This window comes from Heptranchias perlo, chromosome 1, assembly GCF_035084215.1.
Source record: "Heptranchias perlo isolate sHepPer1 chromosome 1, sHepPer1.hap1, whole genome shotgun sequence".
NCBI lineage: Eukaryota > Metazoa > Chordata > Chondrichthyes > Hexanchiformes > Hexanchidae > Heptranchias > Heptranchias perlo.
In genome coordinates, this window is record NC_090325.1 from 92,848,309 (window position 1) to 92,873,695 (window position 25,387).

The 25,387-nt window shown below is 43.3% G+C and overlaps 1 protein-coding gene across 7 annotated transcripts in view; it reads left to right on the forward strand.

Annotated features, from left to right (window-relative positions):
• Positions 1 to 4,557: 4,557 nt before the first annotated feature.
• Positions 4,558 to 25,387, forward strand: part of pds5a (PDS5 cohesin associated factor A) — a 215,291-nt gene continuing 194,461 nt past the window's right edge. The window contains exons 1-2 of one of the 7 annotated variants that reach the window (XM_067988550.1): positions 4,558 to 4,615; positions 5,845 to 5,927. In XM_067988550.1, coding sequence (XP_067844651.1) covers positions 4,558 to 4,615; positions 5,845 to 5,927 — 141 coding nt within the window. Of the gene's footprint in view, positions 4,616 to 4,721; positions 4,858 to 5,775; positions 5,928 to 25,387 lie in introns of those variants that run through there. The other 6 variants (XM_067988542.1, XM_067988526.1, XM_067988505.1 and 3 more) reach the window with 6 other exon arrangements.

Here is a 25,387-nt window from a genome sequence, read left to right on the forward strand (position 1 = left end):
ACAAAAGGGACGATGGTGCAAGGCAAGGAGGGTGGTAATGGGACAAGAAAAGAAACAAAAGATCGGTCTAGAGGAGCTGTAAATAGAAACAGCCGAACCATTACCAGCACCTGTCCCAAAAAATGGGGGCAGTGGTTATGATCTTAAGTTATTGAAATCAATGTTGATTTCGGAAGGTTGTAAAGTGCTTCATTGGAACAGTGTAGGAAGCTGAGGACAGAGAGGTCAGAGTGAGAGTGGGATGGAGAATTAAAATGGCAAGTGACTGAAAGCTCAGAGTCATGTTTGCGGACTGAATGGAGGTGTTCAGCAAAGCGATCACCCAATCTTCGTTTGGTCTCCCCAATGTAGAGGAGGCCGCATTAAGAGCAGCAAATACAGTACACTATATGGGAAGAAGTAGAAGTAAATCGCTGTTTCACCTGGAAGGAACGTTTGCAACCCTGGATTGTGGAAAGGGAGGAGGTGAAAGGGCAGGTGTTGAATTTCCTGCGCTTGCACGGGAAGGTGCCATGGGAAGGGGAGCGGGTGTTGGGGGTGATGGAAGAGTGGACCAGGGTGTCGCAGAAGGAACGGTCCCTTCAGAATGCTGAAAGGGAGGGAAGGAGATGATTTGTACGTTGGTATTCCTTTCTCCCTCATGTACTTATCTAGCTTCCCTTTAAATGCTTCTGTGCTATTCGCCTCCATCACATCCATGTTGTGGAGATGCCGGTGATGGACTGGGGTGGACAAATGTAAGGAATCTTACAACACCAGGTTATAGTCCAACAGTTTTATTTGAAAATCACAAGCTTTCGGAGGCTTTCTCCTTCGTCAGGTGAGTGTGGGATTCCATGGAAGGTACCGCATATATAGTCAGAGAACAATGCCTGGTGATTACAGATCATCTTTCCAACTGCCCGCTGTCAAGGCAATCAAAGGAGTTGAATAGTGTTCAGACAGAGAGACATTACATACAGGACGACTGAATATACAAACGGTCAGAACCCAAAGACAGAGAGAGAGAAACATCCAAAAGGAAGAGAATGAGAGAGAATGATCAGTTGTATTAAAAACAGATAACTCTTTTTTCGCTGGTGGGGTTACGTGTAGCGTGACATGAACCCAAGATCCCGGTTGAGGCCGTCCTCATGGGTGCGGAACTTGGCTATCAATTTCTGCTCGACGATTTTGAGTTGTCGTGTGTCTCGAAGGCCACCTTGGAGAACGCTTACCCAAAGATCGGTGGCTGAATGTCCTTGACTGCTGAAGTATTCCCCGACTGGGAGGGAACCCTCCTGTCTGGCGATTGTTGTGCGGTGTCCGTTCATCCGTTGTCGCATTGTCTGCATGGTCTCGCCAATGTACCATGCTCCGGGGCATCCTTTCCTGCAACGTATGAGGTAGACAACATTGGCCGAATCACAGGAGTATGAACCATGTACCTGGTGGGTGGTGTCCTCTCGTGTGATGGTGGTATCTGTATTGATGATCTGGCATGTCTTGCAGAGTTTGCCGTGGCAGGGTTGTGTGGTGTCGTGGACGCTGTTCTCCTGAAAGCTGGGTAATTTGCTGCGAACGATGGTCTGTTTGAGGTTGGGTGGCTGTTTGAAGGTGAGTAGTGGAGGCGTGGGGATGGCCTTAGCGAGGTGTTCATTGTCATTGATGACATGTTGAAGGCTGCGGAGAACATGGCGTAGTTTCTCCGCTCTGGGGAAGTACTGGACAACGAAGGGTACTCTGTTGGTTGCATCCCATGATTGACTTCTGAGGAGGTCTATGCGATTTTTCGCTGTGGCCCGTCGGAACTGTCGATTGACGAGTCGAGCGTCATATCCCGTTCTTACGAGGGCGTCTTTCAGCATCTGTAGGTGTCCATCGCGTTCCTCCTCATCTGAGCAGATCCTGTGTATTCGCAGGGCTTGTCCTCTTTGACGTGGTTAGGGTGGAAGCTGGAAAAGTGGAGCATCGTGAGGTTGTCCGTGGGCTTGCGGTAGAGTGAGGTGCTGAGGTGTCCGTCTTTGATGGAGATTCGTGTGTCCAAGAAAGAAACCGATTCTGAGGAGTAGTCCATGGTGAGTTTGATGGTGGGATGGAACTTGTTGATGTTATCGTGTAGTCTCTTCAGTGATTCTTCGCTGTGGGTCCATAGGAAGAAAATGTCGTCGATGTATCTGGTGTATAGCGTTGGTTGGAGGTCCTGTGCAGTGAAGAAGTCCTGCTCGAACTTGTGCATGAAAATGTTGGCGTATTGGGGTGCAAATTTGGTCCCCATGGCTGTTCCGTGTGTTTGGGTAAAGAGCTGGTTATCGAAGGTGAAGACATTGTGATCCAGGATGAAGCGGATGAGTTGTAGGATGGCGTCTGGAGATTGGCTGTTGTTGGTGTTGAGTACTGAGGCTGTTGCAGGGATGCTGTCATCATGGGGGATACTGGTGTATAGTGCCGAGACGTCCATCGTGGTGAGAAGTGTTCCTGGTTCAACTGGTCCTTGGGTGCTGGGTTTTTGTAGGAAGTCTGTAGTGTCGCGACAGAAGCTGGGGGTTCCCTGTACGATGGGTTTCAGGATGCCCTCGATGTATCCAGAGAGGTTCTCACACAGGGTTCCGTTGCCTGATACGATAGGACGTCCGGGTGTGTTGGCTTTGTGTATCTTTGGGAGGCAGTAGAAGTCTCCCACGCGGGGAGTACGTGGGATGAGAGCGCGTAGGATGCTTTGAAGGTCTGGATCGAAGGTCTTGATCAGTTTGTTGAGCTGGTGGGTGTGTTCTTTGGTCGGATCTGCGGGTAACCGTCTGTCGTGTTCCTGGTTGTCCAGTTGTCGGTATGCTTCTTTGCAATAGTCCGTTCTGTTCTGTATAACGATGGCTCCTCCTTTGTCTGCTGGTTTGATGACGATGTTGCGGTTGGTCTTGAGAGCGTCGATGGCGTTGCGTTGTGCTCGGGTGACATTCTGGACTGTCTTGTGAGTGCGGCTGATGAATCTGGCATTGACGCATCTCCTGACAGCTTGAGCATACATGTCCAGCTGAGGGCAGGAGGAGTCCAGTTTGATTCTTTCTTCTTCGGTTGCTGTATCGCGGATCCCTCTGTCTGCTGTTCCGGACCGTTGATTGTCTCATTGGGTTCGCTGCTGAAATCTTGGGATTTGTGGAAGAATTCCTGGAGCCTCATTCTCCTGATGAATTCCTCTGTATCCGCCGCGAGACCAATGGGGTCCATTTTGGTGGTGGGGCAGAAATTGAGCCCTTGGCTGAGAACTTCGATTTCGTCTGGTTGAAGGGTGTGGTTGGACAAATTGACAATAGACTTCCCTGTGGTTGCAACCGTGGTACCGGGGGAGGCTTGGTTGATGCTGGTGGTGATGCCGAGTTTCTCAAGCTTCCTGCTCTTGGTTTTCATGTAGTCAGCGTAGTTCCGTTACCTCGTCTGTTTGGCGGTGTCTCGTAGCTGGTCTGCTGTGTCCTGAGTACAGGTTGAGAGTATGGACTCTATCTTGGGGTTTCGAGGTTGCGGCGTCTGCTGTAGAGTTGGTGTACGAGATGGTTGCGGAGTGTGCGAGAGGTATGACGGCAGTGTCTCTCAGCGTAATCTGAGTTGTATGTCGACTTGAGTGGGTTCGTGATCTGTAGTCCTTTCGGGATCTTGTCTGCTTTCTTGCAGCTCTGTAAAAACTCGATGTCTGTGTCGATATGCGCAACAATCGCCAGACAGGAGGGTTCCCTCCCAGTTGGGGAACACTTCAGCAGTCAAGGACATTCAGCCACCGATCTTCGGGTAAGCGTTCTCCAAGGCGGCCTTCGAGACACACAACGCAAAATCATCGAGCAGAAATTGATAGCCAAGTTCCGCACCCATGAGGACGGCCTCAACCGGGATCTTGGGTTCATGTCACGCTACACGTAACCCCACCAGCGAAAAAAGAGTTATCTGTTTTTAATACAACTGATCATTCTCTCTCTTTCTCTTCCTTTCGGATGTTTCTCTCTCTCTGTCTTTGGGTTCTGACCGTTTGTATATTCAGTCGTCCTGTATGTAATGTCTCTCTGTCTGAACACTATTCGACTCCTTTGATTGCCTTGACAGCGGGCAGTTGGAAAGATGATCTGTAATCACCAGGCATTGTTCTCTGACTATATATGCGGTACCTTCCATGGAATCCCACACTCACCTGACGAAGGAGAAAGCCTCCGAAAGCTTGTGATTTTCAAATAAAACTGTTGGACTATAACCTGGTGTTGTAAGATTCCTTACATTTATCACATCCATATGGCAGCAAGCTCCACACTCCAACCACTCTCTAGACAAAGAATTACATAGAATTTACAGGTCCATGCTGTAGTTAATGCTCCAGACCAGTCTTCTCCCACCCTTCTTCATCGAACCCCATCAACATATCAAAGAAGTTTCTCCTGAATTCCTTACTGGATTCATTAGTGACTATCTTACATTCATGATCCTCAGCCCTGGACTTCCCCACAAGTGGAAACATCTTCTCTACGTCTACCCGATCAAATCCCTTCATAATTTTAAAGACCTTTTTCAGGTCACCCCTCAAGACTGTTCAGCACCATCATGGATTTCGACGTGACAAACAAATCCTCCTCCTCTGTAGGTGGCGCTGTCGCTGCCGGTGGTGCGTGTACCTCCGCTCCTTCTCTGTAGGTGGCGCTGCCGCCGCCGCCGCCCTTGCGGTTGCAACGGTGTCTCCCAGCTCCTCCTCTCTAGGTGGCGCTGTCTCTCTCGGGTCGCTGTGGCGCGTTGTGGCCGCTCTGTCCGTTGTTCCCCGGCGCTATCTTGCTGCCGCCGCTCGGTGCGAGTCTGCGAAACTCCTGCTCCCTGGACACCTGAGAGAGATCCGGCGAGATTCATGAGGTGAGCGCCGCTGCCAGCGTCGGGAATGGAGGCGCCGCACCCGCACCCGGCCCGACTCTCGCTCCGTCGGCCGGATTATTTCAGAACTCGAGCGGGACGGTGCGCGAAGGGAAGGCCAGGCCGAGCCGAGCCGAGCGGCCGTTCCTTAGAGAGAAAAAAAACAATCCGCCGCGGAGACCGAAGTTGTGGAAACAAAACAAGTCGGTGAATCGGCGGCCGGTCTAAACTCGGCTAAGGCCTGATCCCGATTCCCTGATATTTGTGGCGGGATATTCCCGGGTCTTTCCCGGATTCGCCTCCGCGCCCCCTCCCCTCCCGCCTCCCCTCCCCAACACACAATGAAGTTGTAAATAAACGAGCGCGGTTCGGGACGGGGGCCGCGGCCGCTGTAAATCTCTTGTTGTCGTTGGTGCCGAGGCCTAAGGTTCTAGGCCCGAGGAGCCCGTGCGCGAGAACTTTTTTTGTCGCTGCGGGTTTGGCGCGAGGATGGCGGGGCGCTCGAGCTGCTCCAGCCCGGTGTCGGGGGGGGGGGGGGAGAGAGAGGGCGGAGGGGGGAGGTCCATCTCTGAGTTACGGTTCCCGCCCGGTTTGATTTAAAAATGCAGGCCGATTGAGAGGAGTTTTCGGCCGTTTCGTCTATCCCAACCCCCCCCCCCCCCTCCCTCCGTACGCAGCGCCGATGCCCAGAAAGTGACGGGAAAACACGCTGTGGCTGTGTCTGCCTGCAAGGACTCGAGTCACCCTTTTACTGAGCTCGGCCGCCAGCACTCAGCATCTTAAGGGGCGAGGACGGTGAACGCGGGCCTGCCGTGTATCTTTTTTTGTAAGAAAATATTATTTAATTGGGAAAAGAGTGGATCGAGAGAGAGAGAGAGAGAGAAAAGCGTTGAGTAACATTTTAAACTTGTGTCTGACCAGCAGAGGCCGGTAGTGATCTACAGAAAGGGAAAACTTGAAGGATGGCCTTCCCACTGCCGAAACCTGCAGATGGAAAGATCATCATCTACCCTCCTGGTGTTAAGGAAATTACTGATAAAATCTCCAACGATGAATTGGTCAAAAGACTAAAGGTATGGTTAAGAAACATTCATTTTTAATGCTTTGGGACTTTGCTTTCTGAAAGACCCATCAACTTAAGACTTAAAAACAGAATGCTGGAAAACACTCCGGGTCAGGCAGCATCAGTGGAGAGATAATGACCTTTCATCAGAACGTGAGACTCGAAAGCTGGTTTCTTTTCCTTTTATGTTGAAGATTACCTGTAAGGTATTTCTAATATGCTTACATCCCTTCAGCGCAGTGTTTTTGATCATTTTGTCTGATTTGCAACATATGGCAGCTCATGTGGCATTGCTCTTGACAGCTTCTGATCTCATTGTGTTTCAACAACAACAACTTGCATTTATATTGTGCCTTTAATGTACTGACACGTCCCAAGGTGCTTCACATGAATGTTACCAAACAAAATTTGACACCCAGCCACATGAGATATTAGGACATGACCAAAAGCTTGGTCAAAAAGGTAGGTTTTAAGGAGCGTCTTAAAAGTGTATAAAGAGGTGGAGAGGTTTGGGGGGGGGGGAATTCCAGAGCTCAGAGCCCAGGCAATTGAAGGTTTGGCCGCCAATGATGGAGTGATGAAATTCAGGGATGCGCAAGAATTGGAGGAGTGCAAAGATCTCTTGGGGATGGAGGAGGTTACAGAGATCGGGAGGGACGAGGTCATGGAGGGATTTGAAAACGAGGATGAGAATTTTAAAATCGAGGCATTAACTGGGAGCCAATGTAGGTCAGCGAGCAGAGGGTTGATGGGTGAACAGGACTTGGTGTGAGTTAGGATACGGGCAGCAGAGTTTTGGGTGAGCTCAAGTTTATGGAGGGTGGAAGATGTGACGAAGGCCAGGGGAGCATTGGAATAGTCAAGTCTGGTGGTAACAAAGGCACGGATGAGGGTTTCAGCAGCAGATAAGCTGAGGAAGGAGCGGAGACGGGTGATGTTGCGGAGGTGCAAGTAAGCGGCCTTGATGACGATGCGGATATTTCTTTGGAAGCTCGTCTCGGTCAGATAAGACTCCAAGGTTGCGAAAGGTCAGGTTCAGCCTCAGACGGTGATCAGGGAGAGGGATGGAGATGGTAACGAAGATTGTGGCGGGGACCGTAGACAATGGCTTCGGTCTTCCCAATATTTAGTTGGAGGAAATTTCTACTCATTCAGTACTGTTTCTAGAGATAAATTACTGCTAACTAATAAATAAGTAAAGATCAGAGATGGCAGCGCAGGCAGTGTGTCGGGACTGCAGCATGTGGGAGTTTGTGGACAGCAAGACTGTCTTGGATTGCCAAGTGTGCAGAAAATGTCTCTGCTTTGTGTCATAAGAACATAAGAAATAGGAGTAGGCCATACGGCACCTTGAGCCCGCTCTGCCATTCAATAAGATCATGCTGATTTTCTCCCTCAACTCCACTTTTCCGCCCTGTCTCTTGATTTCCTTAGTGTCCAAATATTTAGTGATCACAGTCTTGAATATACTCAATGACTGAGCATCCACAGCTCTCCGGGGTAGAGAATTCCAAAGATTCACAATCCTCAGTGAAGAAATTTTTCCTCATCTCAGTCATAAATGGCCGACCCCTTATCTTGAGACTATGATCCCTAGTTCTAGACTCTCCAGCCAGGGGAAACAGCCTCAGTATCTACCCTGTTAAGCCCTCTCAAAATATTTATACCTTTCAATGAGATCACCTCTCATTCTTTTAAACTCCAGAGTATATAGACCCATTCTACTCAATCACTCCTCGTAGGACAACACTCTCATAACAGTAATCGATCTAGTGAACCTTTGTTGCACTCCCTCTATGGCAAGTATATCCTTCCTTGGGTAAGGAGACCAGAACTGTACACAATGCTCCAGGTGTGGCCTCACCAGAGCCCTATACAATTGCAGCAAGACCTCCTTACTCTTATACTCCAACCTCATTACAATAAAGACTAACATACCATTTGCCATCCTAATTGCTTGCTGTACCTGCACGTTAACTTTCTGTGATTCGTGTACAAGGACACCCAAATCCCTTTGGATACCAACCTTCCTTAGTGTCTCACCTTTTAAAAAATATTCTGCTTTTCTATTCTTCCTACCAAAGTGAATAATTTCACATTTCCCCACATTATACTCCATCTGCCACCATCTTGCCCAATCACTTAACCTGTTTATATTTCTTTATAGTCTCTTTGTGTCCTCCTCACAGCTTACTTTCCCTCCTAGCTTTGTATTGTCAGCAAACTTGGATCCATTACACTCGGTCCCCTCATCTAAGTCATTGATATATATTGTAAACAGCTGAGGCTCTAGCACTGATCACTGCTGTTCCTCACCAGTTACAATCTACCATCCCAAAAACGACCCGTTCATTCCTACTCTGTTTTCTGTCCATTAACCAATCCTCAATCCATGCTATTTATATTACCCCCCATCCCATGAGCCTTAATCTTGTGTAACAATCTCTTGTGTGGCACCTTATTGAATGCCTTTTGAAAATCCAGATATACTACATCCACTGGTTCCCCTTTATCTACCCTGCTAGTTTCACCCTCAAAAAAATTCTAATAGTTTTGTCAAACATGATGTCCCTTTCATAAAACTGTGTTGACTCTGTCTAATCATATTATAATTTTCGAAGTGTCCTATTACTATGTCCTTAATAATTGATTCTAGCATTTTCTCTACTACTGATATCAGACTAACTGGCGGAGAGTTCCCTGTTTTCTCTCCTTTTTTGAAAAGCGGGGTTACAGAGTCATTAGCTGGAGTGCGGGTTGGAGACACTCCGACACATTAGGGAGGGGGAGGAATTCCTTGATAGTTTTCTACAGAGTACAGTCACAGCTCAGAGGAAAGCACGGTGCAAGAAGGGGAGAGTGTGACTGTCAGTCAGCAGGGTATGGTGCACCAAGAGCAGATAGCGAAGGAGGTCCTGCAGACACTGGTCCTATCCAACAGGTACAATATACTTGCTACCTGTGAGTAGAAGGATGAAGACTGCAGGGTAAATGGCCAGAATGCTAACAATGGCACCGTAGAGCTGGAGGCAGTCCAAGGCGGGGGGGGGGGGGGAAGAAGCAGAATAGTAGTCTACCCCACGATCTAGCCTCCTAATTAATGGAACCCCCTATGTAGCCATAGGGGATTCGATAATTGGGGGGATAGATAGCATCCTTTGCAGTCACGACTGAGAGCCCAGGAGTGTGTGTTGCTTGTCTGGTACAGGGGTTAAGGCTATCTCGGAGCAACTGGAGAGGAACTTGGAAAGGGGTGAGGAACATCCAATTGTCGTGGTCTATGTCTAGACCAATGACATAGGGAAGAAAAGGGAAGAGATCCTGCTAAGGGAGTATCAGAAGTTAGGAACTAAATTTTTAAAAAATGGACTTCACGGGTGGTAATCTCGGGACTTCTACCATGTGCTAATTGGCATAAGGGTAGACAGATCAGAAAGGTGAATGCATGGCTGAAAGACTGGTGTGGGAAGGAGGGGTTCCATTTTATGGGACACTGGCACCAGTATTGGGACAGAAAGGAGCTGTACCACTGGGACGGGCTCCACCTGAACTGGAATGGGACCAGTGTGCTCGTGGAAAGGATAAATAGGGCTGTGGATAGGACTTTAAACTAGTATGACTGGGGGGAGGGATTTGGTGAAGATAACATAAGCTTGAAGAAATAGGAGATGAGAGTAAAGGTCAGACCAAGGTAAAGAATAAGGGTAACATACGACCAGGGAACAAATACAGTTGTAGATCATAAGTATAAAATGACTGTTAAAAATAGTGAGTGGAACAATTAATAAAAACAAATTAACTTGTGCAGCATCTGAAACAAAACGGGGGAACTGGAGGCAATAATTCGTAGTGAGGAGCCAGATGTAGTAGGGATAACTGAAACATGGTTTAATAAAGAACAGAACTGACCATTAAATATTGCAGTATACAACATCTTTAAAAAAATATATAGCAAAGGAAGGAGGAGGATTGGGTAGCTGTACTAATTAGAGATAACATTGGCAGTAGAAAAATGGGACATAAGTAATACTAAGATAGAAACAGAATCCATATGGATTGAGACAAAGGATAAGAAGGGATCGATCACGTTAATAGGGGTGTTCTACAGACCACATAATAGTGGAAGGGAAGTGAAGGGAAGGAAGAAATATGTAGACAAATCTATGAAATGAGTAAAAGACATAGAATAATCATGCAAGATTTCAACTACCCCCATATAAACTGGCAAGAAGAGGTAGGGAAAGGGGAAAAGGGAATGGAGTTTTTACAGTGTGTACAGGACTCCTTTCTTACCCAGTAGGTGAGAAGCCCAAGAGAGGAATCACTGCTGTATTTAGTAATAGGAAATGAACCAGAGCAGATGAGAAGTGAGTGCAGGGAAACATCGAGGCAATAGCGATCATAACATAATAAGTTTTAAAATAATGATTGAGAAAGACATAAGACAAAGACCAAAGTAATAGATTGGAAAAAAGCTAAGTTTGAGGCAATGCGAATGGAACTAGGGAAGGTAAACTGGAAAAAAATGTTGACAGTCAAAGAGCTAGAAAAGCAGTGGGAAATATTTAAAATGGTGATCACTAGAATTCAGGAGATATATATTCCTCTTTAAAATAAAAACAAGAACAATAATGAAACACCATGAATGAATGAAGAGATATGAGTAAAATTAGAACAAAAAAAGGCATACTTTTATGTATAGACACAATAAAGGACAGGATGACAAAAGGGAATGTGACAAAGTTAAAAAAGACAGAACAACAATTGGGAAAGCAAAGAGGAACTACGTAATTAAATTATCAAGGAATATAAAAAGAAATAGTAAAGTATTCTACAGATATATAAATAACAAAAGAAAAATCAGGATAGGGATAGGGCCACTAAGGGATGCACAAGATAAACTCACAGGTAATGACAGCAAAATGGCAGAAATATTGAATAGTTACTTTGCCTCATTATTTACCAAGGAGGCAAACAAGGTGGGCACAACATTAGATGAAGAGATCAAAAAAGATATAAAGACATTTAAGATAGAAAGGGGGGAGATCATTTTTAAACTAATCAAACTTAGAGAAAATAAAACCCCTCGAGATAGGGAGATAGAGCAAGTCCAGGGAACGATAGACCAGTTAACTTAATGTCGGTAGGAAAGATAATGAAATCTTTACTCAAAGATGTAATCGAAAAACATCTAGAAACTGAAAATATAATAAAGAATAGTCAGCACAGATTTAAAAAGGGAAAGTCATACTTGACCAACCTTACTAAATTTTTTGAAGAAGTAACAAAATGTGTAGACAAGGGTAATGCTGTAGATGTAATATATTTGGATTTTCAAAAGGCCAAAAGATTTGATAAGGTGCCACATAGTAGACTCATGACTAAGGTCAGAGCATACGGAGTCGGGACAAGTAGCAGAATGGATAGCAAACTGGCTACAAAATAGAGAATAGGGATTATGGGGTAGCTACTCAGACTGGAAAAGGTGGGAATTGGTGTTCCACAAGGATCAGTGCTGGGACCACTGTTCACAATTTACATTAATGATTTGGACGGAATTGGAAGTACAATTTCAAAATTTGTGGACGATATCAAATTGGGAGTTGTAGTTAATACAAAGGAAGAATGCGACAAAATAAAGACAGATATTAATCAACTTGCAGGATGGGCATGGAAATGGCAAATGAATTTCAATATAGATAAGTGTGAGCTATTACATTTTGGTTGGAAGAATAAGGAGGATACATACTGCTTGGATAAGAGTCTAATTTGGGGTGGAGGAGCAAAGGGATCTCTGGTTTCAGATACACAAATCACTAAAAATAGCAATGCAGTTTATTAAGGCCATAAAAAAGGCAGACCGAGCACTGGGGTTCACTTCTAGAGGGATGGAAGTGAAAAGCAGAGAAGTTATGTTAAACTTGTATAGAATTTTGATTTGATCACACTTGGAGTACTGTGCACAGATCTGGTCTCTGTATTGTAAGAAGGATATAGAGGCATTGGAAAAGATGCAAAAAAGATTCACAAGGATGATACCAGAACTGAGGATATACTTATCAAGAAAGGATGAACAGGCCGGGGCTCTTTTCTCTAGAAAAGAGAATGCTGAGGGGTGACCTGATAGAGGTCTTTAAGATTATGAAAGGGTTTGATAGGGTAGACGTAGAGAAAATGTTTCCACTTGGTGGGGTCCAAAACTAGAGGTCGTAAATATAAGATAGTCACTAACAAATCCAATGGGGAATTCAGAAGTAACTTCTTTACCCAAAGAGTGGTAAGAATGTAGAATGCGCTACCAGAGGAGTAGTTGAGGCAAATAGCATAGATGCATTTAAGGGGAAACTAGATAAGCACTTGAAGGAGAAAGGAATAGAAGGGTATGCTGATAGGGGTAGATGAAGAGGGGTGCGAGGAGGCTCATGAGCACAAACGCTGGCATAGAAAAGTTGGGCTCATTGGCCTTTTTTTGGGCTGTAGTCTCTTTGTAAGCAGCGTGACAAATCAGACAGTGGAGGGGTTGAGAGAGTTGGTGGTGAGGTACAGCTGGATGTCATCAGTGTACATGTGGAACCTGATGTGTATTCGGATGATGTCACAGAGGGTCTACACGGAGATGAAAAATAGGAGGTGGCCAAGGATTCCAGAGGTAAGGGAGCGGGAAGAGAAGCCATTGCAGGTTATTCTCTGGCTACGACTGGATAGATAACAATGGAACCAGGCGAGGGCAGTCGCATCCAGCTGGACGTTGGAGGAGGATGGTGTGATCAACAGTATCAAAGGCTGCAGACCGGTCGAGAAGGATGAGGTGGGATAGTTTACCACGGTCACGTAGGACGTCATTTGCGACATCGATAAGGGCCGTTTCAGTGCTGTGACAGAGGTGGAAACCTGATTGGAGGGATTCAAACATGGAGTGGCGGGAAAAATGGACACGGATTTGGGCGGCGACAACATGTTTCAGCTGATGCAAATATAATTGATTTCAAGTTGGTGAAGCATTGAAGAAACAGTTGAATAATACCATAAATTGACTGTTATATGTCTGTGTGCAATCTTGTTGCCATTGGTCAACCTTGGAAGGCTAAATTGTTTTGTTCTCTACAAATGGGAATTTAGTTCTTGTTGGATTCATAGACATAGGGTGTGGGGGAGCTACCCAGTGGCTCTCCTTCCTTCCCTCCTCCACCCCCATCACCCCGAATAAAGTTTAATGGTATTGCTACTTTGGAGAATTGTTTGTCCCAAATTGAGTGTAATATTCTAATGGTACTTAAGAGAAAATTTGTATTATCTGTATAGATCATTGCAGTAATACAGTGATGACTTACTTTTCTAAAATGTGTGAGGATAATTCAGATGGTGGAATATATTTGTTAAAATATTAGAAAATCCTTGGAATATTTGAGAATTGCTGCAACTGGCTAAGTTTGATAATGGAATTTTTGAAATGTTGGAATTTTGTCTAGCCATGTATCGAATACACCAGAGTTGGGATTGTGATATTTTGTTTTTCTATCAACTTGAATTCTTATTTCTACTAATATTTGCCCAATGTCATCAATTTCTACCACTTTGGTGTGTAATCTGGTTTCCTAGTGCATTTGGTTATATCCAGTGCTATTATGTTCAAATCACTATATGATGTGTGATGTGAAAATATCCAAAATATTGATTTATTGAATTGATGAAAAATGTTCAAATGACACACTGTTCCTGCACCTCATATGACTGTTGAATTGGAAAAGGGTTGTGGAGAAGTTTGTGACCTGGTCTGCCCCTTGGTGTTGACTGAAGGAGGCAGCAAAGAGCTAAGAATGCTATTCTATGAAAGGAATATAAGGGTTCAGGTTGAAGAAACTCTTGGCTCTTCTAGGAGTTGAGCATATTAGTCAATCAGAAATCGCTTCTTGTTTGGGCACAGAAAAATATATCAGAAATTTACCTTATGACTGTATTGGTTTTGAGGTCTTTCTCATTTGGTTAGTTGAAGTCAGTTTTAACCAATTAAATACGTTTTTATTCAAAAGTACTACCACCTTCAAATGGACAGTGGGAGCAAGGAGGCAAATAAATTATTTTAAACTCAAAAAGGAAGAAAATGGTAGAATACATTATTCGAAAATCTTAAAGTTAAAATAAAAATAGGAAAGTAGCAATAATTGAGCAAGCACGAGTGGTGTTTACTTTTTGTTGTCAATTTTTTTTGAAAAATGAAGATAATTTGGTACTTGTATATGTGATAGCTTTTTATCAATTTCTTTGATAACTATTTCACATCTTTGTGATTCTGCTTTATTAATGCAAGTTCTTTCTACCGATGTCTTTTGTAACTAACATGAATTTGAAGCATACATACATTTAATCATAACTAGAAATGATTCTAAATAATGTAATTAAGAATCACTTCAAAATATAGCCAATTTCATAGTTGTACTGCAAAATAGTTCATTATGAATATTTTTCTGCAAGAAACTTAAATTGCTTTCTTATATTTTCACTTTTTTGCTAAGATCAATTAATAAGAATATGTTGTAATCAATGCATCATGTACTAAAATTAAATGCTATTTCAATTGTTGAGGGAGTTCTAGTTTTTGAGAGCATATATATTCTTGAGATTCCGTTGCACATTCTAGAACAGTGGGCCACGAACTGAGCAGATTTGAAGCATATGAGTAAGTCTGGAGATAACATTTTGAAAGAAATAGAACTCCCTCAACAAATTTTTTAAATAAGATTTCTCTGCCAAATCTCTTGGTTAAAGACCTGTTAGAGGTCTTTAGGATTACGAAAGGGTGGACGCAGAGATTTGTGGGTGAGACCAAAACCAGATAGACACTAATAAATCCAATAGGGAATTCTGGAGAAACTTCTTTACCCAGAGAATGGTTAGAATGTGGAACTCGCTACCACAAGGAGTAGTTGAGGCGAATAGCATAGATGCATTTAAGGGGAAGCTGGATAAACACGAGGGAGAAAGGAATAGAAGGGTATGCTGATAGAGTTAGACGAAGAAGGATTGGAGGAGGCTCATGTGAAGCATAAACACTGGCATAGTCTTGTTGAGCTGAATGTCCTGTTTCTGTGCTGTAAATTCTAAGTAAAGACACAAGCTGGAATCACTAGGTCTGCAGACGTGGGAACAGCATTTACATGTTGCTAAGCAACACACTATGCAGCCACTGAAGTTTAGGCTGCCTGTTCTTTCTGTGCATTTAAATGCCAGGATGCCCAAATAATAACTAGGAACTGGAGCACCACTATTCAACAGCTGATATATTACTATGCATCAATGTACTGTGTATGTATATATGTGTGATTAGGCCACCAAATAGTGGGAAGAATCATAGAATCATAGAAGTTACAACATGGAAACAGGCCCTTCGGCCCAACATGTCCATGTCGCCCAGTTTATACCACTAAGCTAGTCCCAATTGCCTGCACTTGGCCCATATCCCTCTATACCCATCTTACCCATGTAACTGTCCAAATGCTTTTTAAAAGACAAAATTGTACCCACCTCTACTACTGCCTCTGGCAGCTCGTTCCAGACACTCACCACCCTTTGAGTGAAAAAATTGCCCCTCTGGACCCTTTTGTATCTCTCCCCTCTCACCTTAAATCTATGCCCCCTCGTTATAGACTCCCCTACCTTTGGGAAAAGATTTTGACTATCGACCTTATCTATGCCCCTCATTATTTTATAGACTTCTATAAGATCACCCCTTAACCTCCTACTCTCCAGGGAAAAAAGTCCCAGTCTGTCTAACCTCTCCCTGTAAGTCAAACGAAGATAGAGGAGCAAATTTGCAGGCCAACTGTAGAAAGATGCAAGAGTAGTGATGATGGGAGACTTCAATCACCCTAATATAGACTGGGGAAATAACCGTGTAAAGGGCAAAGAGTGAAAGGAATTCTTGAAATATGCGTATGAGAACTTTCTTGATCAGTATGCTTCCAGCCCAACAAGGAAGGGAGCAGTGCTGGATCTGGTTCTGAAGAACGAGGTAGGGCAAGCGGAGCATGTTTCAGTGGGGGAGCATTTGGAAAACAGTGATCACAATATCATTAGGTTTAGAGTAGTTATGGAAAAGGACAAGGAAGAATCAAATGTGAAAATACTAAACTGGAGGAGGGCTGATTGCAGTGAGTTGAAAGGGGATCTGTCGCCGGTGGATTAGAATCACAGATTGTCAGGTAAAGCAGTAAATGAGCAATGGGAGGCCTTCAAAGAGGAAACAGTTTGGGTACAAACTAGACACATTCCCAGGTGGGGGAAAGGAAAGGCATCCAAAGCTGGAGCTCCCTGGATGACTAAAGATATAGAGATTAAAATGAAACAGAAAAAGGAGGTTTATGGTAAATCAAAAGCAAAATACTGTGGATTCCGGAAATCTGAAATAAAAACAGAAAATGCTGGAGAAGCGCAGCAAGTCAGGCAGCGTCTGTGGAGAATGAAACAGTTAATGTTTCAGGTCAAAGACCTTTCATCAGAACTGGAAGATGTTAAAAGCTATGATAAGTGTCAGGTTCAAAATACAGTAGAGTACCAAACTGAATACAGAAAGTACAGAGGAGAACTGAAAAAGGAAATAAGAGGGGCAAAGAGAGTGTATGAGAATAGATTAGCACACAACATTAAAGGCAACCCAAAAGTCTTTTTTAAACATGTAAAAGGATAGTCAAAGGAGGGGTGTGGCCAATTAAGGACCAAAAAGATCATCTTTTAGAGGCAGAGGGCATGGCTGAGGTACTAAATGAGTACTTTGCATCCGTCTTCACTAAAGAGGATGCTGCCAATGTCACAGCAAAGGAGGAGGTGGTAGAGAAATTGGATAGGCTAACTGCAGATAAAGAGGAGGTACTTATAAGGTTGGCAGTGCTCAAAGTAGAAAAGTACCTGGTCCGGATAGGATGCATCCTGTGTTGCTGAGGGAAGTAAGGGTGGAAATTGCGGAGGCCCTGGCCGCAATCTTCCAATTCTCCTTAGATATGGGGACGGTGCTGGAGGATTGCAAATGTTACACACCTGTTCAAAAAAGGGGAGAGGGATTAATCCGGAAACTACAGGCCAGTCAGGCTGATAGAGCTGATGGGGAGACTTTAAGGTGAGAGGGGAGAGATACAAAAGGATCCAGAGGGGCAATTTTTTCACTCAAAGGGTGGTGAGTGTCTGGAACGAGCTGCCAGAGGCAGTAGTAGAGGCGGGTACAATTTTGTCTTTTAAAAAGCATTTGGACAGTTACATGGGGAAGATGGGTATCGAGGGATATGGGCCAAGTGCAGGCAATTGGGACTAGCTTAGTGGTATAAACTGGGCGACATGGACATGTTGGGCCGAAGGGCCTGTTTCCATGTTGTAACTTCTATGATTCTACTTCTATGAAAATTAATTGTCATGTGAAAAAATATAGGTTAATAAATGAAAGCCAGCACAGATTTGTTAAAGGCAAATCATGTTTGACTAACTTCATTAAGTTCTTTGATGAAGGTTGATGAGGGTAATGTGGTTGATGTGTACATGGACTTTCAAAAGGTGTTTGATAAAGTACCACATAATAAACTTGCTATCAAAATTGAAGCCTGTGGGATTAAAGTTATGCCAAACCTTTAGAAAACACTGATTAGGCCCCAGCAGGAGTACTGGTGGCCAATTCTGGGCACCACACTTTAGGAAGAATGTCAAGGCCTTGGAGAAGGTGCAGAGGAGATTAACTAGAATGGTACCAGGGATGCTGGACTTCAGTTATGTGGAGAGACTAGAGAAGCTGCGATTGTTCTCCTTAGAGCAGAGAAGGTAAGGAGGAGATTTAATCGAGGTGTTTTGATAGAGCACATGGGGAGAAACTATTTCCACTGGCAGGAGGGTTGGTAACCAGACAATACAGGTTTATGGTAATGGCAAAAGAGCCAGAGGGGCGATGAGAAGAATTTTTTTTTTAAGTAGTGAATTATGATGATCTGGAATGCACTGCCTAAAAGGGTGGTTTAAGCAGATTCAGTAGTAACTTTTAAGGGGGAATTGGATAAATATTTGAAGGGGAAAAGCTTGCAGGGCTACCGGGAAAGAGCAGGGAAGTGGGACTAATTGGATAGCTCTTTCAAAGAGACGGCACAGGCACGATGGGCTGAATGGCCTCCTGTGCTGTATCGTTCTATGATTCTATAATGCTGCAAAATCAGTCACTTTTGTTTCAGATTTTTAGGACTTGTTGCGAAATGCAAATTGTACATAATGCTGGCTACTATAAGAATTGCAAGCGCTCCCAATACCTTGGAACGTAGTCCTTGAGCACTTCAATGAATCATCTGTCATTGCCTTGGATGTCAATAAAGTCTTTGACAGGATCTGGCATTGTGCACTTTTGAACAAGTTATATGGCTACCCACCAAAACTCTTGTAATGGCTGTCTAATTTCCTCTCGTTGTTGTAGCTGTGCTGTAGTTGCTGGTTCATCCTCCAACTCTTTCTCAATTAACGTGAGGTTCCCGAGGGTTCTGCACTTTCTCCCGCGTTTTTAAAAAATGTCAGTGCCCTCTTCCACGTGCTGAGCATGCTAAATATGGTTTACTCTTGAGCCTGCACTTCGATTTCTTTACCATAATTCAGAAAAAAACTTGTTCTAAGGGTACTCTGAAATAATTTTGTGGTTCTCTTCATTGTATATATTTGTTATTTAAAAAATCTTGTCTGAGAGTCTATGGGGGTGATTTTAAATCCCAAGAACGGGTGGGTTGGGGGCAGGTAGGAGTTGAAAATAGTTGTTTCTTGGGTTGCGATTGCAACCTGGCTTTATTTCCGGGTTTAATGTCGGCGCGTAAAAGTACAGGCTTCCCACTGGGAATTCAAAGACCGAAAACTTTGCGGTTGCGACCCAGAAAAACAATTATTTTCAACCCCCATCCGCCCCCAACCCACCCGTTCTCGGGGTTTAAAATCACCCCCTAACTGTCTGCAGGTCTTTAATAGAGTAGTGAACTTGTAATGCTGATTGGTCCACCCCAACCAAGATACTACATACAACTGCACCTCTTCAAAAGCAATCTTTTTTTTAAATGAGATTTCTGAATATCATTTTTAGTACTTTTTTCTTCTCATGACCTACTGAGCGCCTCTTCTCTGCCTGACTCAAATCTACACAGCCCTTTACCCCACTCAGCCTCTATGTCTAACTTTGCTTCTCTGTCCTGCCATTCACCAGCCTCTTCTCTGTCCAACCCGACACTGATCTGCCTTGGCATGCAATTCAACAGACAGTTCGTTTCCTGCTATTGTTCCCCTCGCACTCCCGAATACTGGCTGCACTAGCGGTGCCATGGGAGTTGACATATAGTACTTAATAATGATTAGAAATTTATGAAAAGTTATTTTGAAAGCTGTGAAAATGTCTTTTTGGTGCTTACTAGGCTAAATTGTTTCAATAGAAAGCAGAATTTTAAACGTCTAGACACTCAAAATATAAATCATTTTTAGTATTTTCTATTCTTGTTTAATTTGAAAAATGGTCTTCAGTAGAGATTGGCAGATTGGCTGTTTTATCTGTAGATTATGGAAATCCACAGTTAAATATCAATTCTTTGTAATTCCAGATTGAACAAATTGTGTATAAAATAATGTGAAACTTTATAGGTTTGTTGATCCATTGCTTTATTCATTGGTGGATGAGGTTAAATAAAGTGAATAACCGTAAAATCTCAATTCTGTTATGCTACAAAATTCTTTCTTTTCTTTTTGATTCAAATTCATGCATGTGATTTACTGGAGCTGGCAATATTTAAATAGAGATTAGCCTAAATGCTTGTTCCGCATTTATTTTGAAGTCCACACACAAGCATAAGAACATAAGAAATAGGAGCAGGAGTAGGCTATCCGGCCCCTCGAGCCTGCTCCGCCGTTCAACAAGATCGTGGCTGATCTTCTACCTCAATGCCATTTTCCTGCACCATCCCCATATCCCTTGATGCCTTTAATATCTAGAAATCTATCGATCTCTATTTTGAATGTACTGAATGACTGAGCCTCCACAGTCCTCTGGGGTAGAGAATTCCAAAGATTCACCACCACCTGAGTGAAGAAATATCTCCTCGTCTCACTCCTAAATGGCCTACCCCTTATTCTGAGACTGTGATCCCTGGTTCTAGATTCCCCAGCCAGGGGAAACATCCTCCTTGCATCTACCCTGTCGAATCCTGTAAGAATTTTGTATGTTTCAATGGGATCCTCTCATTCTTCTAAATTCTAGAGAATACTGGCCTAGTCTACTCAATCTCTCCTCATACGACAATCCCGCCATCCCAGGAATCAGTCTGGTGAACCTTCGTTGCACTCCCTCTATGGCAAATATATCCTTAGGTAAGGAGACCAAAATTGTACACAATACTCTGGGTGCGATCTCACCAAGGCCCTACATAATTGCAGTAAGACATCTTTACTCCTGTTATCAAATCCTCTTGTAATAAAGGCCAACATACCATTTGCCTTCCTAATTGCTTGCTGCACCTACATGTTAGTTTTTAATGACTCATGTACGAGGACACCCAGGTCCCTTTGAACATCAACATTTCCCAATCTCTCACCATTTTAAAAAATACTCTCCATTTCTGTTTTCCCTGCCAAAGTGGATAACGTCACATTTTTCCACATTATGTTCCATCTACCCACTCACTTAGAACAAAAGAATATAAGAAATAGGAGCAGGAGTAGGCCAATCGGCCCCTCGAGCCTGCTCCGCCATTCAATAAGATCATGGCTGATCTGATCCTAACCTCAATCTAAATTCATGTCCAATTTCCTGCCTGCTCCCCGTAACCCCTAATTCCCTTTACTTCTAGGAAACTGTATTTCTGTTTTAAATTTATTTAATGATGTAGCTTCCACAGCTTCCTGGGTCAGCAAATTCTACAGACCTACCACCCTCTGAGTGAAGAAGTTTCTCCTCATCTCAGTTTTGAAAGAGCAGCCCCTTATTCTAAGATTATGCCCCCTAGTTCTAGCTTCACCCATCCTTGGGAACATCCTTACCGCATCCACCCGATCAAGCCCCTTCACAATCTTATATGTTTCAATAAGATCGCCTCTCAATCTTCTGAACTCCAATGAGTAGAGTCCCAATCTACTCAACCTCTCCTCATATGTCCGCCCCCTCATCCCCGGGATTAACTGAGTGAACCTTCTTTGTACTGCCTCGAGAGCAAGTATGTCTTTTCTTAAGTATGGAGACCAAAACTGTATGCAGTATTCCAGGTGCGATCTCACCAATACCTTATATAACTGCAGCAATACCTCCCTGTTTTTATATTCTATCCCCCTAGCAATAAAAGCCAACATTCCGTTGGCCTTCTTGATCACCTGCATACTAACTTTTTGATTTTCTTGCACTAGGACCCCCAGATCCCTTTGTACCAGTTTCTCGCCATTAAGATAATAACTTGCTCTCTGATTTTTCCTGCCAAAGTGCATAACCTCACATTTTCCAATATTGTATTGCATCTGCCAAATCTCCGCCCACAAATCTACCAAATTAGCCTGTCTATATCCCTTTGAATCCTCTTTGCATCCTCCTCACAACTCACACTCCCACCTAGTTTTGTGTCATCTTCAAACTTGGAAATATTACATTTGGCCCCCTCATCCAAATCATTGATATAAATTGTGAATTAGCTGGGGCCCAAACATTGATCCCTGTGGTACCCCACTAGTCACAGTCTGCCAACCTGAAAAAGACCTGTTTATTTCTACTCTCTGTTTTCTGTCTGTTAACCAATTCTCAATCCATGCCAGTATATTGCCTTCAATTCCATGTGCTCTAACTTTGTTCACCAACCTCCTCTGTGGGACCTTATTGAAAGCCTTCCGAAAATCTAAATATACCAAATCCACTGCTTCCCCCTTATCTATTCTACTAGTTACATCCTCAAAGAACTCCAATAGAATCATAGAAGTTTACAACATGGAAACAGGCCCTTCAGCCCAACATGTCCATGTCGCCCAGTTTATACCACTAAGCTAGTCCCAATTGCCTGCACTTGGCCCATATCCCTCTATACCCATCTTACCCGTGTAACTGTCCAAATGCTTTTTAAAAGACAAAATTGTACCCGCCTCTACTACTGCCTCTGGCAGCTCGTTCCAGACACTCACCACCCTTTGAGTGAAAAAATTGCCCCTCTGGACCCTTTTGTATTTCTCCCCTCTCACCTTAAATCTATGTCCCCTCGTTATAGACTCCCCTACCTTTGGGAAAAGATTTTGACTACCTTATCTATGCCCCTCATTATTTTATAGACTTCTATAAGATCACCCCTAAACCTCCTACTCTCCAGGGAAAAAAGTCTCAGTCTATCCAACCTCTCCCATAAGTCAAACCATCAAGTCCCGGTAGCATCCTAGTAAATCTTTTCTGCACTGTTTCTAGTTTAATAATATCCTTTCTATAATAGGGTGACCAGAACTGTACACAGTATTCCAAGTGTGGCCTTACTAATGTCTTGTACAACTTCAATAAGACATCCCAACTCCTGTATTCAATGTTCTGACCAATGAAACCAAGCATGCCGAATGCCTTCTTCACCATCCTATCCACCTGTGACTCCACTTTCAAGAAGCTATGGACTTGTACTCCTAGATCTCTTTGTTCTATAACTCTCCCCAATGCCCTACCATTAACGGAGTAGGTCTTGGCCTGATTTGATCTACCAAAATGCATCACCTCACATTTATTTAAATTAAACTCCATCTGCCATTCATCGGCCCACTGGCCCAATTTATCAAGATCCCGTTGCAATCCGAGATAACCTTCTTCACTGTCCACAATGCCACCAATCTTGGTGTCATCTGCAAACTTACTAACCATGCCTCCTAAATTCTCATCCAAATCATTAATATAAATAACAAATAACAGCGGACCCAGCGCCGATCCCTGAGGCACACCGCTGGTCACAGGCCTCCAGTTTGAAAAACAACCCTCTACGACCACCCTCTGTCTTCTGTCGTCAATCCAATTTTGTATCCAATTGGCTACCTCACCTTGGATCCCGTGAGATTTAACCTTATGTAACAACCTACCATGCGGTACCTTGTCAAAGGCTTTGCTAAAGTCCATGTAGACCACGTCTACTGCACAGCCCTCATCTATCTTCTTGGTTACTCCTTCAAAAAACTCAATCAAATTCGTGAGACATGATTTTCCTCTCACAAAACCATGCTGACTGTTCCTAATCAGTCCCTGCCTCTCCAACTGCCTGTAGATCCTGTCTCTCAGAATACCCTCTAACAACTTACCCACTACAATAGGTTTGTCAAACATGATTTACCTTTCATAAATCCATGTTGACTGCCAAATCTTATTATTTTCTAAGTGTCCTGTTATCACATCCTTTATAATAGATTCTAGCATTTTCTCTACCACTGATGTCAGGCTAACAGGTCTGTAGTTCCCTGTTTTATCTCTCTCCCTCCTTTCTTAAGTAGTGGGGTTACATTCAATCTGCAGGAACCATTCCAGAATCTATAGAATTTTGGAAGATGACAATCAACGCATCCACTATCTCTATAGCCATCTCTTTCAAAACCCTGGGATGTAGATCATCAGGTCCATGGGATTTATTGACTTTCAGTCCCATTAATTTCTCTAGTACTTTTTTTTTTACTAATACTAATTTCTTTCAGTTCCTTATTCTCGCCAGACCCTTGGTTCTCTGGTATTTCTGGTAGATTATTTGTGTCGTCTTCCGTGAAGACGGACACGAAGTATTTGTTGAATTTCTCTGCCATTTCCTTATTCCCCATTATAAATTCACCGTGTCTGTCTGTAAGGGACCTACATTTGCCTTTGCCAGTCTTTTCCTTTTTACATAGCTATAGAAGCTTTTACAGTCCGTTTTTATGTTTCTCCCTAGTTTACTCTCATTCTATTTTCCCTTTCTTTATCAGTTTCTTGGTCCTCCTTTGCTGAATTCTAAAATACTCCCAATCCTCAGGCTTACTGCTTTTTTTGGCAACTTTGAATGCCTCTTTCTTTGATTTAATACTATCTTTAATTTCTCTTGTTAGCCACGGTTGGACCACTTTTCCTGTTGGTTTTTTTTGCCTTAAAGGAATATATATTTGTTGCAAATTATGTATTAATTAATTAAATGCTAGCCATTGCCTGTCTACCGTCATACCTTTTAATGTAGTTCACCAATCAACCAGAGCCTCATACCTTCGTAGTTTCCTTTGTTTAGATTTAAGACCCGAGTTTCAGATTGAACTACATCACTTTCAAACTTAATAAAGAATTCTATCATATTATGGTGACTCTTCCCTTAGGGCTCCTTTACAACAAGATTATTAATTAACCCTTTCTCATTGTACAATACTAGATCTAAAATAGCCTGTTTCCTCGTTGGTTCCTCAACATACTGATCTAGAAAACTATCTTGTATACATTCCAGGAATTTGTCGTCCTCAGTATTAGTGCTAATTTGGTTTGCCCAATCTATGTGTAGATTAAAGTCCCCCATGATTACTGCATGAGCATACATGCATGAGTAAATTTTACAGTGGCCTATGCAGTTGTCGGGTAGGGAGAGGAGCACATGTTTGTCATGGTGATTTGGGTCACAAGTCCAGTTCATGTGTTTGAATGAACGTGAGTGTGAGACCTAATCCTAACGTTAGTCTTATTTGTGTTGATTTGGAACTCAAGTCAGGGAATTTTAGCCATAAATACAAACTTTTATCTATTTTGGCCATTATGCACCAGATATGTGATTCTTCCTATGAGCTTGTGAATTTTTTCCCACCTCCCGGTATTCCAAAAGAACTGAACAATGAAAATATAACTTTTAATGGCCCAGATTTTGCTGTAGATGTCATTTTCGTGAAGCTCATGGCGGAGTGGCGCAACAAGGACAGCAACTTTTGGATATTGCCACTTAAATGTGCACCTGCTCCTCGCCTGAAGTTGCTTTACCATTTATGCACAGATAATGGTGAGCGCTATTAGCCTCACCGTTATTTTGAGAGCAAAATCTGGCCCCGTGTAACTTGACACCATTGTTGCTATTCCAGCTGAAGTTGACAGCATAGATTAAGCCATCATGAGAGGTCACTGCAAAGAGAGCACCATGAGATCTCAGTGTACTGAACTATATTGACCTCTGAACAACTTGGAAATAAAAAATTGTGCCTTGGTGATGCTGTTTCCTTTTAAAAGTGTTGGTAATGCACTGACAGCCTGCACCATGGAATGTAGTTATACTGCAGTGTTCTCCATAGTCTGTCAGTGCATTACCAACACTTTTAAAAGGAAACAGCATCACCAAGGCACAATTTTTTATTTCTAAGTTGTTCAGAGGTCAATATAGTTCAGTACACTGAGATCTCATGGTGCTCTCTTTGCAGTGACCTCTCATGATGGCTTAATCCATGCTGTCAACTTCAGCTGGAATAGCAACAATGGTGTCAAGTTACACGGGGCCAGAT